An 18087-nucleotide genomic window follows, 5' to 3' on the forward strand; every position below is an offset into this window, starting at 1 on the left:
AGATAAACAAGATTATACTGTATAGCACAGGGAAATATATACAAGATCTTATGGTAGCTCACAGAGAAAAAAATGTGACAATGAATATATATATGTTCATGTAAAACTGAAAAATTGTGCTCTACACTGGAATTTGACAACATTGTGAAATGATTATAAATCAATAAAAAATGTTAAAAAAAAAAGAAAACCTCATTTGAATTTTATGTATTTAACATTAACAAAAATGTTATTTAAAAGTTTCCAAGGGAGGCACCTGAAGAAAAATCTTTTAAACTTAATTTTCTTCCATAATATTATTGGGGCAAATTTGCTAACATTTTGTACTCCAGTAAAAAACAAACAATTATTTTAATACACATTTGCCACTTAAAAATGGATTTTTTGGAGGGTTTGGACCCTCCCCTGCATTCAAGCTCTCAAAGAGTTCGCTCAGCCCCCAAATAACTCGGGGTTTGAGGGAAGAATCAGAGAAATTAAAGTTAGGGAAGGAAGAAAACACTGAGACCAGAAAGAACAAACTTCCGAGTGACTGCCATCCAAGCAAACACTGAAGACCTGGACTCGGCCCTGAAGGAGTGGCAAGGACCCCACTGCACCCCCAAGCGTGCCCTTTCCTCAGGGAAGATGGGGAACAGAGTGGCCCTTCTCCCTGAGGGGAAAGGGAGCCACCTTCGGCTCCCCTGCTACCAGCTGTGTCCATGCCTTCCTTTTGCCCCGGGGAACGTGCAAGGGGGCCCCGTTTCACAGGCACATCTCGTCAGCTGATCAGATCTCACAGAACCTCGTGTTGCGATGTGATGCACGTGTGAATAGGTCTCCCGGGCGCGGCTGGTGGGACCGTCACCTGGTCCAGCATCTCCTGAGGTCGGTCTGGAAACACCCATTGAAGTTCCCAACCTGCACCCTCTCGTACAAACCCACACATGTACACTGTCATTTGCGGGGGAGAGCAGAGGGGTCTTCCCAGGAGGTACTCAATGCCAAGTGGCTTAAGAACAAGGGTTATCACTGCGGTGTTGTCTGCAACAGCAAACCCAGTACGCAATCCACACGCCCATCGGCAGACAGTGACCCGTCTATGCAAAGGAAAATGACTGAACCGGTTCACAAATGGACACTTTTTATGCTTCAATATACAAAGACCACCCAACCACTGTCAGCAAAAAAAAAAAAAAAGCCCAGAAGATGATAGATTCGATTTATGTAAAAATGTGCAAAGAGCATGCTTTCGTATCTGCTGCTGAAAGAAAACTGCCATGAGCACCTGGAGCGGGGGCTTCACGGGGTTAGGAGAGCTGGCGGCAGGCAGGCAGGACTTTGTACACCACGTGTAACCACACTGGATTCTGGAACTATGACTGCGTTACCTCTGCAACAGTCAAGTAAACAACATATTCTAAACTTGTTTAATTTAAAAAAAAGAAATCATATTATTAAATTAACCCCCAGACTGTGCAGTGAGTGTACTGTCTTCCAAGGTACCAGAGGAGACCCCATCATTCTAATCGCTCATTTCAACAGCTGTCTAATGAGCCTGGAGGACAATCAGGAACAAACAGGGACACCTATTACCGTCAACTTAAAAAAATAAAATTCCCCTCAGCTTGTGTGGGGTCATCCTCCGTCCAGAATCAATTCCTTTCACTAAAAAACATTTTGTGCAATTCCATAAGAAACAAAGGATATTACTCCTCTCCTTGAAAATAATTTCTAAAACTCAATTTTATATCAAATATCCACACAGAAAAAGAGATGATTGAAGAAAAAACCATCAAAAAGCTATATACTAGGTATAAAATGCTAATGGTAAGTCAGAATTTATAATATCCACATTTTACATACTGAGCATAGAATACCAGACTCCGCTGTTCCTAGAATAGGAATAATCATCTCCAAAAGAAAAGAAAATTTTTGCCAGCTTGGAGTGTCAGAGTAATAGTATAATTCATATTCATTCTAATGAAATAAAGGAAACTCACAACTTTTGGGGAAAAAATTCTTTTTAAACAGAAAAACAAAAAATCCCAGCTCTCAAGCAAATGAAATATAGGACATACCAGGATAGAATACATTATTTTCAACTCAATTGCTTATAAATATTAAATAGAATCAAATGGTTTGTTCAAATATTATTTTTCCAATTAACTGGAAAGTTATCTGTCACTTTAGTTATAAACACAAAGAATAATTAAATAGTTTCTGAAAATCAAATATTTTAAGTATGCAAGTAATGAACATTTCTGGAGCTAACAGAATCAATGACTTTGTCAGGCCTCTGACAACACTCTGGGGGCCTGTTCGCCACGTATCCCCCTCCTCCCAGCACCTGCTCCTCGGCCTCCCCGGGGCTGCCATCACCAAGGCCGACACAGCGGAAATTGCTAGGACACAGCGACACTGCTGGCAACAGACTGATCGCGCTCACCTCCTGACAACCGAATCCACGTTGTGCTACAAGGCGCCCTTGGAGAAAGACCGGAGGTGACTGAGTAAGCTAGGAGACAGGGGGCTGTGCCCCCATCAGACCAGGACTTTCTAAACAGCAGCTGCACAAGCAAGCCTGGATGACTCAGAAGTCTGACCGTGGTCCCACAGTTTACAGATGTACATGTCATCACACAAAACAGGTCTCCCCTCTGCCGACCGTCTGCAGGTCCCAGCTTGTGACTCGTAAATACCAGCCTCACACCACAGACATGGCCCATCTAGTCCACCCAGGGGAGAATCCACCCATGACACACAGTGCCAGAAAAAGTAAAGTCATCATAGACTTTTCCCTTTCAATTCCTCTGAACCACTTACTCAGAACTACACGGCGGACCACGAGGAGCTACCTACAGTCACCAAGACCATGCCTGTGCCTTGAAGGGCATGGAAACTGACAGAAACCAAGACAGACTCAAATTCACAAGTGTTGGAAAGAAAAGGGAGGTGAGAACAGAGACAGCAGAGAAGGCAGCAGGGATGTTCCCTCCCTCGAGCATGAGGACTAGGGAGGTCCCCGTGGGGGGCGGCCACTGACTTGACACACAAAAGGTAAGAAGGAACCAAACCTGGGCTGGGAGGAGCAGGAAGCCCAGCAGAGGGACAGTGAGCCAGGGGTTCAAAGGGTGGCGGGGGGGGGGGTTAACTGAGCACCTACGTGCTGACGGGAGAGACCTCGTGCACACACGCAGACACACACACACACACTCTCACTCTCAGGACTGTGTTGGGAGGAATTAAATACACACCAAGCCCTAAGTCGGAGCCGGGACAGCAGCAGAGCAGAGGTGACGACGGCAGCCTCTAGGGGTCAGGGGTGCTCCTCCCGGCTGCGGAGGGGCAGTGTGTGGATGCAGCAGTGGGAACACAGGACCCAGGACCCAGAACCCACTTCTGAGAAGGAAGGAGTCACCACAGGGGGAGGGGACATGGTGCTTCTCAGAGGGTTAGCCTGACTCCAGTGAATCCCAGTATTGCAGCTGCATCTTGCAATATGAGAATTACAGTATTTATAGAAAAAGAGAACAAGTTGCTCCATCTTCCAATCTTATGAAGTTTGATTTACTAGAAACAAAAATATTTCAAAACTAATGTTCTTATCATTGAGGAGTGTAAATAATGCAGACACATGAAGGGAAACCCCCAAGCACGCCCCAAGCCGACCCCAGCCCCACGCCACCAAGGGTATGCTGTGGAAACTGCCTGTTTATGTTCAGTACTTTCAACTGTTCAGACATGAAAGAGAGGCAGTCAACAACCTCCTTCCAGCCCTAAGAGCAGAGAAAGAAAAAAAAGCAAGGAAAAAATGAGGGGAGGGGAATGGCTCACAGATACACAGAGCTCGTGAGAACACCACAGGGCATGTACCCGGGCCTCTGTGGGGAAAAAAGAACATAAAACCACTGGACAAAATGCTTCAGGGCTTAAAGGGGCAACTTTTTCAGGACCATTTCAGAATCCTGTTGAAGGCAGATGGAAAAAGTCCACGTAGGATAAATTTTGAAAAGGCACACCTACCTAGATCCTAACGTTCCAAAATTAAAAATAGCTTCTGAGAGGTTCAGCGTCTACAGGCAGGCTGCAGAGCCGGCAGTGAAGACAACACACAGTGAGCTGAAAACGTTAATGTGATTCCTTAACCAGGGCTGTTTAAAAGGACAGCAGTCCCACTGCTCACTAAACACAGAGATAAAGAACAAACTTTCAAAAGCAAACGACATACAGAAGGGTGGGGAAAAGAGAGAGAAAGCCTGTATTTGCTTCAAGGTTATAGTTAATCGCAGGGCTCACCGCAAAAATCTTTAAGACTGCCTGCGATGAACACATGAAAAAGCGCCCGAGGTCATGGCTCAAAAAGAAGGTGGACCTTTATTCGCAGCGCGGGCTCTAGGCGGCGCGTCCCTGCAGCTGTATTCACAGGCAAGACGATCGCCGGGTACTGAGGGATTCCCCGTGGAGGGTAATCCACGCACCGCCGAAGATGTCACTCGGTACAGTTTCTGACCCACTTCCCTGCTGCTGGCGGGCTTTTAGCTCCGCAGGCCAAAGAAGCAATACATAGGGCCAGGCATCAAGGAAAGGGAGGACTGGCTGGCGCCCCGCTCCCCGCCCGCCCCGCTGCAAAGCTCAGGAGCCGCACCGCGCCTCCCCCACACCCCAAACATCCGGATGCTTGCTCAGCAGTAGCCAGACAAGAGCCCCCACAAGACACTTAGCATCTTAGGATTTAATCCTTTCCAAACTACACGTGCTTGCCAAAATCAAAAGGGAACGTAGAAAACGGACCCAGAGATTAACACTCCTGTCATTTTTGTGTCAGATTATGTTCTTCAGAAAAGAACCAGAGATGATTTAAAGTGATTAAGTTTTCTTCTAATTCTGATAAGATGCCACAGAAGCAAGACTCCAATTCTGGTAGGATGGTGAGGGCAGGAAAAACATACCAGGGAGGAAAACGAGACGGCCCAGCACACCAGGCGGCATTTCCAACCCGCTGGGGGAAAGGACGCAGGAGGAGGACAGCGACCCCAGGCGGAGAGAGTTCTCGAGGTGGGAATACTCAGTCTACTCTTCTCTACAATGAAGTTGGATGTGGCACCTCACAATGCCTGCAATACACTGAAAACTGATCTGCATTTTGCTGTGTCACCCAACTTCACCTTCACACGCAGCCGGTCTGCCAAATGGGTGCTACTTTCTGCATTTTTGTACACTGTGAAAATAGGTTTGCAGAGTTTACAGCACCCGGACAAGGCCACGCCAGTGCACTGGAGGGCAGGTGTCCACGGGCTGGCCCAGGCTTCCCAGGCTCACTGTGCCACTTACTTCACGTCGGGGTAGAGTGCTACTGTGGCTCCCACGAGAAAGCACATGGAAATAAAGTGGCCCTGCAGTGGCTGGCAAGGCTCCTGGGTAAATCCGGCAGTCCTCCTCAAAAGCATGTGCACCAGCCCTCACACTCCGGTCCTGTTGTTGGACTTGAGGCTTTGAGAACACAGCTCTTTTGTTACGGAAAAATGTGTTACAGCTCGGTGTTACAGCTCAGTTGTGACAGCAACCTGGATCCGGGGGAAAAACCAAGCAGCACTGGAGAGTTGGAGAACGCAGGTTTATTACGCCAGTGGGACCAGAAAAATTAACCCTTCAAGCTCTGGACACCGTCTGTGGGTTTACACAGGCCTTTTATAGGCTGCCAGTTTTACACTTTGCAACATCCTATGCAAAGTAAGTTTAACAGAAGTTGATCAACCAGGAACAAGCTTTGTAAAAATACACCAATCAGGAGTGAGAGAAATAACCAATCAGGAGTGAGGGGAATGGACCAATCAGGAGTGAGAGAAATAACCAATCAGAAGTGAAAATAATACCCAATCAGGAGTGAAGGAAATAACCAATCAGAAATGAGCTCAGGGAACCAATAGAATTTTAGGTGTAAGTTAGCCGCTTTAGAGGCAGAAAGCGAGACAGAGCCTCTAGGCCAGGGAACTGGACGGTGCTGGGAAGAGAGCAGTGGCCCTACCTAGGGGTCCTGCCCGTCTTTTTATGGGGCTCCCCACCTCACTTTCACGATAAAAATTTTAAAATATGTAGAACTTACAAAAAATAATGTGTGTCACAAAAACAGAAGACGCTTTAATCATGTTTTGCAACTCAAATCATTTTGAGACGTATTAGAGGCACAGCCGACCCACTAAAGCACCAGAAAATACTCTACCTTGGGCAAGTTCAGGTGCCGGACACCTCCCTTCCAAGGCTGCGCTGTCTTTACTCTCGGTGTTACTGTGAACACAACAGGATTCTGCGATAAAGAACATCTCTGGCATTTTATAATGAAAACTAAATTTCATTGTAAAATGATCAATGTTTTTAGTTTCTACACTTGCTGCTGCTGGAGGTGAGTGCAATTACGTTTGCTTCTGCACAAGGTCTGCCGAACTTTGCCAACTGGGAAATAATATCAACAAATCCCCTTCCTTTTTAACAAAAAAACGGCGAAACTTTAGAATTTGGAGGCAGGGGTGTTCGGTTATTATTAACTGAAGAATCCAAATAGTGTCTATGCGCTAAAGAACAGACAAGCGAGAAAACCAACCACACTGCAGTCAGTCCTCGGAGCCCCGAACCCGACTTGCCCTCACGGTGGGGGAGCGTGGGGCCCGCCTGCTTCCGGGCCAGGGGCTCCACGGCGCCCCCAAGTCCCAGCGGGGCACCGCTGCCACTCCCTGGCCAGCGCCCAGCCGCTGCGATGAGACATCCGCACACGCCACCTCCTCGCCTTGTCATTAAGAAAGTGTGCTCAGGGCATCTTCTCAAAAACAGCTCACAGAGGTCATCCGGATGGTTCTAAGTGTCAGTGAAATGAGGGGTTTTTTTCCCATTAAGAAAAGGCTTTTAAAGCACTTGGGAAAGGATAAGGCTCTCCCTCTCCCCTACTCAGGCAGACGGAAGACGATCCCTGGGACCCACCGTCCACCCTGCAGTGACAGGGGCGAAACCTGGGACCACAAGGACTCACTCATTTTTTTTTTAAAACTATACCCATATAAACTCTGGATAAGCGTCACTGTTCTGTTCACTCACATCTAAACAACGCTCTAATTTTTAAAATTTATTTCTGCCCTAGATCTTCAAAAATTTCCCTAAGCAAATTATAACAAAGAGTGAAAATGAAGCACTTTCATAGTAACTTCCCTTTTCCATGATTTGTGAACACATGGTATGCAGCATGTGACTATTAGTCATAATGTGCAAATATTGTCAAAAGTTTAAAAAGTATCAGAATACGCAGACAACACTGGACTCCTCTTTTTGAGGATAAGACAATGGGTAAGCATTTATTCCCTGGTGCTATTTTATTAAATCCGATTTCTGTTGAACACTCAGCTCTTCTCAGGCACACTCCCTGGGATGCCACCAAAGCAGGCCATCATAGAAGCAGGCCTGCCCCGTATTAGCCACCCTCACTTCTGATCAAAAGTCGGAAATGTTCTGTCTGCAGGAAAAAGCACGGAGCGCGAGCACCATGGCTGGAGACGGTGACAGAAGTGCACAGAATAAGGAGGGAGAAGGCAGCTCCCTGCCCTTCAAACTCGTGGCCTCGGGGCCCTGAGGCACCCACGGCGGACGGGTGGGCAGGGCTCCAAAAGGGAGGGCACCTTCCCCGGCACACCTGCACCTGTCAGAGCCACACCCTAGGTCTTTCCCTCAGAGTCGCTCCCTCATCGCAATCTGCCAGTTAGATGAGGTTTTTGCCTGATGGAAAGAACCTTAAAGCACGGGCTTTTCTCTAAAGGTCAGGGCAGGCGTCCCTGGAGTGGAGCGTGCTGGCGGCTGGAACATGCCTTCCACCTCCTCGCTGCTTCTGCTGACTGGCTTCAGGGCCGCTCACCACGGTGAGGCCAGGAAGTGGCAGACTCCCACTCAGCTCACATTCCCCTTGCTGGCCCCAGTTCTCCCTGTCACAAATCGCCGAGGTCCTGCCTCCTCTCACAGGGAATTTACTAGTTGCGGGAAACTGCGGGGATGTAAGAACAAAGGCAACGTATGATCTATCACCTGCTGACGTTAAGTTATGGTCCCTGCAGAGTCAGGGAAAGGGCCGTTGTTAGAAGGAATTCAGATTTCTTAAAGCACTGCCCAACATCAAAACTAAGAGTTTTGTTGCTTTTTTTGTTTCTTGGATCTCAACGTTTTGAAAGCAGAACTTTTTCAACACCCCCCCAAAAAAATCCATTTAGTTTCCAGCTCCTCTGTGCTTCCTCTGAGACCTCTCAGAAGAGGGAAGTCCCAAGACGGACGTAAGAAAAGGATGCCTCTGAGAGACCCTCCACCTGCTGGGAGGACCCTGATGTCGTCCGGATGCAGCCACAGGCACCCGAGCAAGGCGACCTGCCCTGAGTCTGGCTCCAGGCACTTCCCGGTTCAGAGACACCTCCCACCTCTGGGACGAGGTGTTTGGTGCCACATTCTGAGAGAGGGAGGGAAGGTCCCACAGCCCCTAATGCAGGCTCAGCCCCACAGGATAGGAAACACCTCCCGAGGCGCCCAGCACTGACACCCTCCTCTGTCCTTGTCACCTCCCTGCCCCCGGCAAAGCCAACGTGGTCACGATTACCTTCGAAATGCAGAGCTAACGAGAGACAAGCACTCTAGGAGGAACCAGAGTGAAGACAAAGCCGCTGGAGGCCTATCAACCAGGAACTCTCTTGACCCTGCAGTCCAGCTGGCATAGCTCAAGGGAGACCTGGGTCTCCCCTGCGGATCCCAAACTGCGAAGGCAAGGGCTGGTTGTTTTTAACCACATGAAACATTCTGTCATCCACAGGATGACATACCGTGACTACTTTATTAATGGCAAAAACGAAGGTGAAAAAAAAAAGCCAGAGAAGAGACACCTGGGCTATTAACATCAGATGACTCACGGGGACAGTGAAACGGGTGAATCCACAGCTGAGAGAGACTGGCCAGACTCGGCGTCCAGCGCGGCCGGCATCACCGGCCGGTCCCCTCCGCCCAGATGACTGTGCTTACTTTTAGACAAAGTTTTCATTCGGGTTTGGTTTTGGTTTTGCTGTTCTTGTCCAGATAAATAGATTTCAGCCTGGTTAATTATCCTGCTGATGTGAAATCATTAAAATTAATGAGCGGATTGTCATTTCTGAAACTGAAGCCGAGGAGGAAGATCTCAGGCCCAGAAGCAAAGAGCTAATGTCACCTACGTGGATAACATGGACTGAGGAGGCGCTTATGAAAAAAACCTGCTCACCGTGGAACAGATACTTCAGATGACTTCAGCAGAAGCAAACCACGGCTTCGTTCTGGGGGGAAAAATATATGGTGCTTGAGTGGCTTCTCAATACAGCTGTTTTGCTTAAAAAGAAACTATTTTATACCAAAATTACAAAGAAAAACTACACTACTTTCCTTAAAAACAGATCTACAACCGCAACAAGACAAGACTGTATTTTAGAAACAATGAAACGTATCATGTTTCAGAAACTCTGGGCCGCCAATGTTTTTCTCCTCATCTTCCAATAAAAAGGTCAGATTCCGCATATTTAGCTTGAAGGAGCCCCGAGGGGGTTACCTTCTGGGAAGGTAAACCCCAGCCCCATGCAGGCTCCACGAGTCTAAACCAAGACAGGTCCTTTCGCCACCTCTGATTTAGAGATGGGCAGGCAGGCCCTGCGGTTCTGGACAACAGACCACAAAGGGCGTCATAGCGGGGGTGGGTCCTGGCAGGAAAGGCTCACCTGCTCTCAAAGCCGCCACAAAGGGCGCAGCCCCCTCCCTCTGCAAGGATGTGACAGTCAGGACCCTAGCAGCCAAGGACCGGCCACCCCATCAGGGCTTCCGGGGAAGCTGGGGAACCCGGACCCTCAGGGAGGCCCCCGAGCTACAAATGGGACCCCCAGCTCCCTTCCTTCCGACTTACGGTCAAAGGAGCACGGAAGATTTCCTTACCAGCACTCTACGCCTTCTGGATCAGCGCCTGGGCCCCAGGCATGACGCCCAGCCCTCAGCGGGCATCACATTGGGAGATGAGGCAGGTTCCAGGATGACACCGTTTGATTTGCGAATAAACTGACCTGAGGACAATTTGAGCAGGTGCCCAAACCCCACATGTGGTGAAGGGCTGGTAGCCGCCCATCTGACCCCAGGCCCACACTAAAATATCTAAGTTTTAAAAAGCAACCTCACAGTGACAGTGTTCTCAAAATAACACAGACTTTACACTGACTGGTGTTATTTATCCCTGGCTTTCCACTTGTTTTTATCACTTGTGTCTCCTAAGTAGAACTTCCATGGGTTTTTTCATCACTTAAAATTATCTCCCTCACACAGTGTTTCCATGCTACTTATTATGTTAAAAAAAAAAAGCAGCACATTTCCACACCATCGCAGGTGTCAAAGGCAAGCTGTCCTTTTTTTATTGTTTCATATTCAAACACCCCACATACACAAAACTGCTGAACAAGGTTTATGCTGTAAAACAGAGACTGAGATGAATTAGGTAAAACACTTCGGATTTCTTTCCACTGATACCACTAATCTAAACTGAAGAACAGCTATTCCAGTGAACAGTTTAATCACTTTAGAAATTACTGAAATAGATAAACAAGAAAACATCCTCTCGCTGAGTCCTCACCTAGATTTCAACCCATATGGACTTTTTGAAGAAAATGACGAAGGAACCAAGTAAGTGGACTTTTAATATAAAAACTATTAAAACTACCAAGAAAGCACTAAGATTTCCACTACAGAGAAAACGCTGTAACGGACAATAAACAATTAAGACTTAAAAAAACAAAAACCAACACTGGAAGAATTCTTCATACATCAAAACTTACCAGATAAATTCTCAGCCTTCACGAGAACGACGGTGTCTCTAACAGGGACGTTGCGAACAGGGAGCCGATACGTACACGGAGTGGGAAACAATTCTGATTTCACGACCTGTAAGTGGCCACCCTGCGGCGTCCGCTGAGCGAGTCTAAACATGCCTACAGTGGGGGCAGGCCCCGACACTCGCGGAAGGACAGGTCCCCAGGCCTGACACATTAGTCTGAACTCTGAAGCCATGGGAAGCGTGTTTCTCTCCTGCGGTGGAGTCAGTAGGACAGAATATCCCACCTGCCTTTCAGACCACGTGACCTCGCTGCCCCTCCATCAGCAGAGGAGCTGGGCAGTCCCCAGAACTGCATTATGCGCGCCAAGCGTCTGTGCCTCAGTGACCTGCCAAGCTCGCCGGTGCCACGTCACAATCTACAGCAACTGCTGATGACACACCTCTGATCGGGGACCACCATGGAAATACTCTGCGTTTATGTCAGACACGCGCTGGCACAGGGCCCGGTCCCCAACCGCAGGTCGTCAGAATCGCTCCCCGTCCTTGAGGGGGGACACAGGGACGTCAGGGGAGGGTGGGTGGAAGGACTCGGCTGCGTTACCTGTTCCTGCTTCTCCAGCCACTTGTCCACCATTGGGTGACTGGCACTCAGGGATGAGCGAGCGTTGTCCCTCTGAAACTGGTTAGACCAGTTACTCGTGTCCCGCGGGAGGCTCCTGTAGTTCTCATCTTTCTATTCAAGAAGAAACAGAAAGTCATCTTGTAAAAACCAGACCTTGCAAATTAAGGATGCATCTGGCTTTTCAAAAGTAGCAGAAAAACGATTCCCTGTATTTAAAGGATTTTCCCCAAAACTATGCAAAACAGCCAGCCCACCAGGTCAGGGCCTGTCGGGGACAGCCACACGCGCAGGCCCGCGAGGGACCCAACGGCCACCTCCCCGCCAGGCGCATGCACCACAGGACGGAAGACACTTCCATACCAGCCTCGCACTGTCTCCCAATCGCAGCATTTTCTCACTCCTTCCTCTTCCCAATCTCAGAAGAACTTTGTGAGCTATTTTATATAATTCACCAAAAACGTTTAAAACGAGGAAGACGAATGTGCCCTGTATTTAGACCCTCGTACTTGAGACTTTGGGCTGCTTTGTTACCTACTTCACGAGCTAGTTGTAAACAGCGCTTCAAACATCAAGTAGCGAAAAAGAATTATTCTATCCCAATACGTGGTCTGCAACACACACGAAACTGTTCACCCCGACATGCTTCGGACAAGTGATGTCTTTACGTAAAAACCAACTTAGGGGATAAATATTTATTTAATACACCCCGGAGCAACCGAGGTACTTCCTTCAAATAAAGATTTCTAGCAACCTGCTTTGGCTTTAGGGCTGTAAAACTTAATTTAAATGTTCTGAAAAGACATGAGAAGACTAGGGTGAGCCAGGAAAGACAGCCAAACAGTTTGGCTGAATCACTAAATCCAGGTATCTCCTAGAAGAAGAAATGTAAAACGTTCACCTCACTTCACCCCACTTTTACGCCAGGGCCCCACTATAAGAGAAGAACCCAAATATCCTCCTGAGTAACTCTGTTAAGGGCAGTCTGGTTGTAAATGTCGCCCACACATGCTGACTCTCATTCTTCATGACTCTGCAGTGAACACACACACAGAAACAAAAGTGCAAGATCACAGGTTTGCACTGTGAAGACCTAGCGATGGACCAGAATGCTCCTTTCTGTTCCGGAGAATAAAACCTAAAAATGAACTGATCATCCCAGACCTATGGCAATACTGTGACATATGAATTTTTTTTTAATCTATAAATATTTACCAGTATAAATTTTAAAGAGAAACTTTGTGAGTCTTTTTTTTTCTTAACTCAAGCTACAGAAAATAAACTTTAAAATTTCAACGGTAAAATTAACCATTAGCAGCAAGTACTTTTCACAAGAAAAACTCTGTGCTTTTCCAGACACTGCGGCTCAGGAGGGCTGTGATGGGGAGTAACCACAGGTACAAGGAAGATGCTGGGAAGATCCGCCCCGCCCCCCCCCCCCCCCCCCCCGTCAGGGGTGAGGTAGCGACCTTGCCTACAGAAACGTGGAAACAGGAAAATGAGCTAAGGACGCAGACACATTCTAAAGAAAAGAAAGACGCAAACGAAGAAACTAAAGCTCACTGTGCCTCAAAGCACTAAGGCCCCTCCCTAACAGCTGAGCGGAAACTTCAGAGCAAAGCAAAGCTACCTGTTCCACAGGGACTACCGAGGAGAAACCCAAGCAGGCCCTAAGGGGCAGGGGAGCTCAGTACTGGCTGAGCCTCAGGTCCAAGGGGACAGGAGGGTGGGAAGTGGGGAGACACCCAAGCAGAGTCTTCCCATGCAGGGTCAGGCTCCTCCCCTGGGGCAGCGGTCTGGATTTCTATCCACTTTCCACCGTGAAGGGTGGTAACACCATGAAGAATCAAACAGAAAAGAATGAAAACTCTGTCCTGCCTTTTCAGGGGGAGGCTGGATTTCAGAGAAACCGGCCGATGGGGGAAGCCTGTCTTGTCAGAAAAATGCCCAGTAGTGGAAGCAGGGTAATTAAGCGAATTAGAGAAACCACCATTCTCAACTCCTAATGAAATAATTCATTCAGGCAACGATAATCAGTGGATGATAAACCGTTGCGTGAAAAGCTGACAATGAGTCGGGTGAATGCCAAGTGACAAAATGCCACTTGCAAAGGGAAAAGTAAGTCTTTAAAGTGAAGAGGCCAGACACCACGAAGCTCCCCCTTCCTGGTGTGAGAGTGAGGGAGGTGGGTATTCCCTTCGAACCCCCGCCGTCACCCCCACCCTGGGGGCCCCTTACTCAGAACTCAGTTCCCGTCTCCCCGAACAAGCTGGAAAGCAGACCATTTCCAAACCTCCTCCCTGACGCTTCCAGGCACAGGTCAGCAGCACTAAAGTGGTTTTTTTCTGAGTTCATGATCGAAAGTTCCAACAGGATGTCCCAAAGATACCTCAGAGTCAACAGATGACAATGAAGCTTGCCTCCCATGTCAACTCTGGGCGCCTCTGAGAAACAGTCAGTCCCCTTCACCCGCTTCCCCGCCCAATCCCCACGGCATCCAGGTCCTGTTCATCCAAGGCTCACCCCTAAGATCGCATCCTCCGGTGACACCCTAGCTCGGGTCAGCTGCCCCCTCACTGGAGGCCTTGCCAGCACCGTTCCCGGCCGTGTCCCGAGGAGGGCTCTTCTACACTGTCCCTCAGGCCACATCCCACATGGAACAAGCACTGGGGGAGACCAGGGGCCTTGGGACAGCCGCACAGGGGGCCACGGGCTGCTCGCCCGCCTCAGGGTCCTCCTGAGCCCGGACTCCCAGTGACGTCTCTTCTGTAAAGGGACGCGCCACTCCTCAAGGCCCCGCTCGCAAGCAGCTTTCTCCAAGCAGCATCCTGATTCTCAACAGGACTGACCACAGCATGCTTTCTGCTACCACTGTATTCCAATTCTACTTCTCATTAGAGTTCTAACTTGTAATTTAGTTAATTTCTTAAATTGCTATTTCCACTAACACAGGGACACCTAGACAGACGATCCCTAGTCACCTTTAAACTCCAGCGCTGAACTCGGGGGCCTGCACCCACGTGCAGGGCTTTCACTGGAACATTTGCTATGCTTCCTATTTTCCCACCGTTTCAGCAGCCCAGAATTTTAAAGGAACATTTCTATAATTTGTTTTAAAAATCTATCAGGGAATGCTTTAAAAAAGGTATTATGACAAACTTCAGTGAAAATGCATTAGAATGACTGTACTTTTAAATTCATACTAAAAGATGTATATCACTTTTTTTTAAAATTAGTCAATTACAATGTGTCAATTTCTGGTGTCCAGCATTTTGTCCCAGTCATGCATACACATAGATATATTCGTTTTCATATTCTTTTTCATTAAAGGTTATTTATTACAAGATACTGAATATAGTCCCCTGTGCTCTACAGGAGAAACTCTGGTTTTTTAATCTATTTTTAAATATAGTGGCTAACACTTGCAAATCTCAAACTCCCAAATTTATCCCTTCCCATCCTCTCCCTCCTGGTAACCATAAGGCTATTTACTATGTCTGCATATCTGTTTCTGTTTTGTAGATGAGTTCATTAGTGTCCTTTTTTTTTTTAGATTCCACATATGAGTTCTATCATATGGTATTTTTCTTTCTCTTTCTGGCTTAGTTCACGTAGAGTGATGATCTCTAGGTCCATCCATGTTGCTGCAAATGGCATTATTTTATTCTTTTTATGGCTGAGTAGTATTCCACTGTATAAACATAACACAGCTTCCTTATCCAGTCCTCTGTCGATGGAAATTTAGGCTACTGTATATGTGACTATTTCAATTTAATGTCACACCTACAGTACACAATGTCTGTGGAAAATAATTAGTTCCCATTGTATCTAAAATGTAGTGTGGCATTTCTGCATTTATGTCAATAATGACACGCAACTCGTATGCCACCACACAGTGATCCTATTAAGGTAGAGAAAGGCTAAGAATCCAAAGATCTGTCTTTCTGGACCTGCCCAAAATTCTTTAATTTTATATTCATAGAATCAACTTTGAGTATTTAGTCGGTAAGGAAAATAAAACTGATAGTCCATAACAAAGTTTTTTTCCTAATTCAATGCTATTATGATAAACTCAATAACGAATTCATGTATCAGTTTATTTAAGGTATAGGAAAAGTCGACTTAGATCTTCTTAGTCATCTCCAGGCAGGTGAAGAATTTCTAAAATATATGACTAATCATGATGCAACATATCCATTATTCTGCGGACAGCATCACACGGGTGCTCCTAGCATTTTGGCAGCGCTCCCCCTCACAGTCCCGCCTGAAGCCTGGACCGTGTGCACTCGGAGCAGAGCCCTACAGAGCTGTGATGCGCATCGACGAGGGAAGCACATTCATAAACTCTGCAACACACGATGTGCTTTCCACTGCACGTGTGCACCCGAATCATCAGTTTCCATCTGAAATGGACACGGTGTATTCTATTTCCAATCTGAAAATTTTTCTTTCCCAGTGTAAACTATTTTTAAATGATGGTATTTTTAACTATGTCTATGCAAGTTTATCTACATTTTTCATGGACCAAAGAAGAGTCAACTACAAAAAAGTCACAGTGTTTGTTAAATGCGTTTGCAAACCTTGTATTTCATAACCTAAAGAAGAAAAAAAAAAACAGTAAATTTTTGTCATTAATATTTTCACAAGTTAGAGCTGTACTTGTAATAAACTGGAAAATGGGATTTTCAATCTATTTTATTCTATGATCAAATTAATGCCTCTATCCTATATACTGGTAAACTTTAAAGCAAAAAAAAAAAAACCTTTTTCTCTAGACTCAAAAATCTAGCAGTAAGAACCAATATAGAAACCCCTAATAATTATTAAATTTGCTAATATTAAAAATTATTAGAGTAAAGCCACTACTTTATATCTAAGAGATTATATAAGAAAAGTTCCATAAAATATTACTTTTTTTTTTAATTATAACTTTAATCCTCCACTTACGAGACTGGCCCAAACAACCTCTCCATCTTCTGCACGGGGTGGGAAACTCTCCGTCTAGCCAGAAAAACACAGCTGTTCCTGCTGTGATCGGGACTTCTCCTGATCATCGAAACGAACTGCCGCGTCCTCAGGTGTCGGGAAGCCGCCCAGGCCTAAATTTGCGGCTCCCTGGTAGCAGCGCCCTGGTTACAGAGTAAATCTCCTCCAGGGCAGGGAAGTAACTGTCCTCTCTCCCCCTCCCTGAGCCAATTACAATTCAGTAAAAAACCACACGGAGCCCACCCGACATCCTATGAGAGAGGCTCCCTCCTGGCGCCCCGGCCGCAGCACCAAGGCCTCATCTCCCAGAAGCAGCACCTCAGCCGACGGTCAGGTCTCCGGGCAGACCGACACCCCTGCTGCAGAAGCACGGGGTACTTCATGAGCATTATAGACTCAGCGGGTATTTCTACATTAGCGCACAGGAAACCCAGCTACACTCCACTTTATATTTCAATGCCAAAATTCCAAATCTTTTTAAAATCGTTAGGAATCATGCCATATTTTGAAATACTAAACACCAAATGCATATAAATTTCACTTTCGCACCCTCCAGAAATTCTACTGTTTCACATATTCCTGTGTGGTTTTAAGATTTTAAGTTTCCAATATTTTTCAACTCTACCATTGTGGTCAAAGAGAATTCCATTTTCTGCTTTGTCATTTCCCCAAGAAAAGATTAAAAAAAAAACAAAGAAACTATCCTCAGGACATCTAACCTGAAGTGACGAAACTGAAGGGAAATTAGTAATGACGGCTTAGGATAAGTATCTTTTTTAAAACCTGCAGGAAGCTTGCTAAAACCTTCAGGAATCACACCGCTGATTCAGTGTGGCAGACCCACTCCTCCCCCGGGGCCGGAGTTCATCCTCTGTGCCTCCTGACGGCTACCCCAAACCGAGACCTCGAGAGCAATGCAAAGGCCAAAGCTTAAAGGTAACAACCACAGAACGGTCTGTAAGCAGGACTACTGTCCGCATCGTTCCCTGACCTTCCAGGCATCCTCCAGACACCAAGGGAATGAGGCAGGGAGACTCTAGGGAGGGGAGAAATAAACAAATTGAGTCATGCACAGAAAAACACAGGTTCAAAATTCAATTGTAAATGAAGTCAGAAACTTTGGCATTCCCTCTCAGTTTAAACCAACTGTGTGCCTATGAAGGTATTAAAAAAAAAAATAAGGAAACACAGGATTTTATTCCAAGCACAGCATTTATCATCACTTGTCTCGGGCTGCCATGGCCATGCCAGGTGTAGTGAACCACAAGGCACGGTGGCCAGCACCCCGCCTGCGGCGCCCCGCTCGTGCTGCTCACCGCAGCTCAGGCAGCCACGCAAGCTGGGACCCCTGCCCCGGCATGACTGTGAACACTGGCTTGTGTATGCACCTGCTTTACTTTCTTCTTTGATAATTGCTTTCTTCCACATTCTTCATCGTATTAAGGAGAGAGGTAGAGAAGACAAAGGAGAGATTCGAACGTTCATACATTTTTGTCAAAACAATTTTGTCTCATAGTAGACTATATATCTACACAGAAATGGTATAACGTCTACTAAAGTGTGCACAGTTTTGGAACAAGAGGCACTGATTACACTGACACTGCTAACTTTTTGAAAATTAAAACATGGAAGGGTCAACTAAGGA

At 46.7% G+C, this 18087-nt stretch overlaps 1 protein-coding gene across 24 annotated transcripts in view; it reads right to left on the reverse strand.

The window, feature by feature from the left end:
* The window catches only part of LOC105072482 (partitioning defective 3 homolog), a 536087-nt gene that overhangs the window by 287990 nt on the left and 230010 nt on the right, over positions 1-18087 (reverse strand). For 19 of the 24 annotated variants that reach the window (XM_074358251.1, XM_074358253.1, XM_074358247.1 and 16 more), the window contains one exon: positions 11439-11570. The exons of the other annotated variants lie outside the window; for them this stretch is intronic. In XM_074358251.1, coding sequence (XP_074214352.1) covers positions 11439-11570 — 132 coding nt within the window. The remainder of the gene's footprint in view (positions 1-11438; positions 11571-18087) is intronic. 24 annotated transcript variants of the gene reach the window in all.

This window comes from Camelus bactrianus, chromosome 35 (assembly GCF_048773025.1).
Source record: "Camelus bactrianus isolate YW-2024 breed Bactrian camel chromosome 35, ASM4877302v1, whole genome shotgun sequence".
Taxonomy (NCBI): Eukaryota; Metazoa; Chordata; class Mammalia; order Artiodactyla; family Camelidae; genus Camelus; species Camelus bactrianus.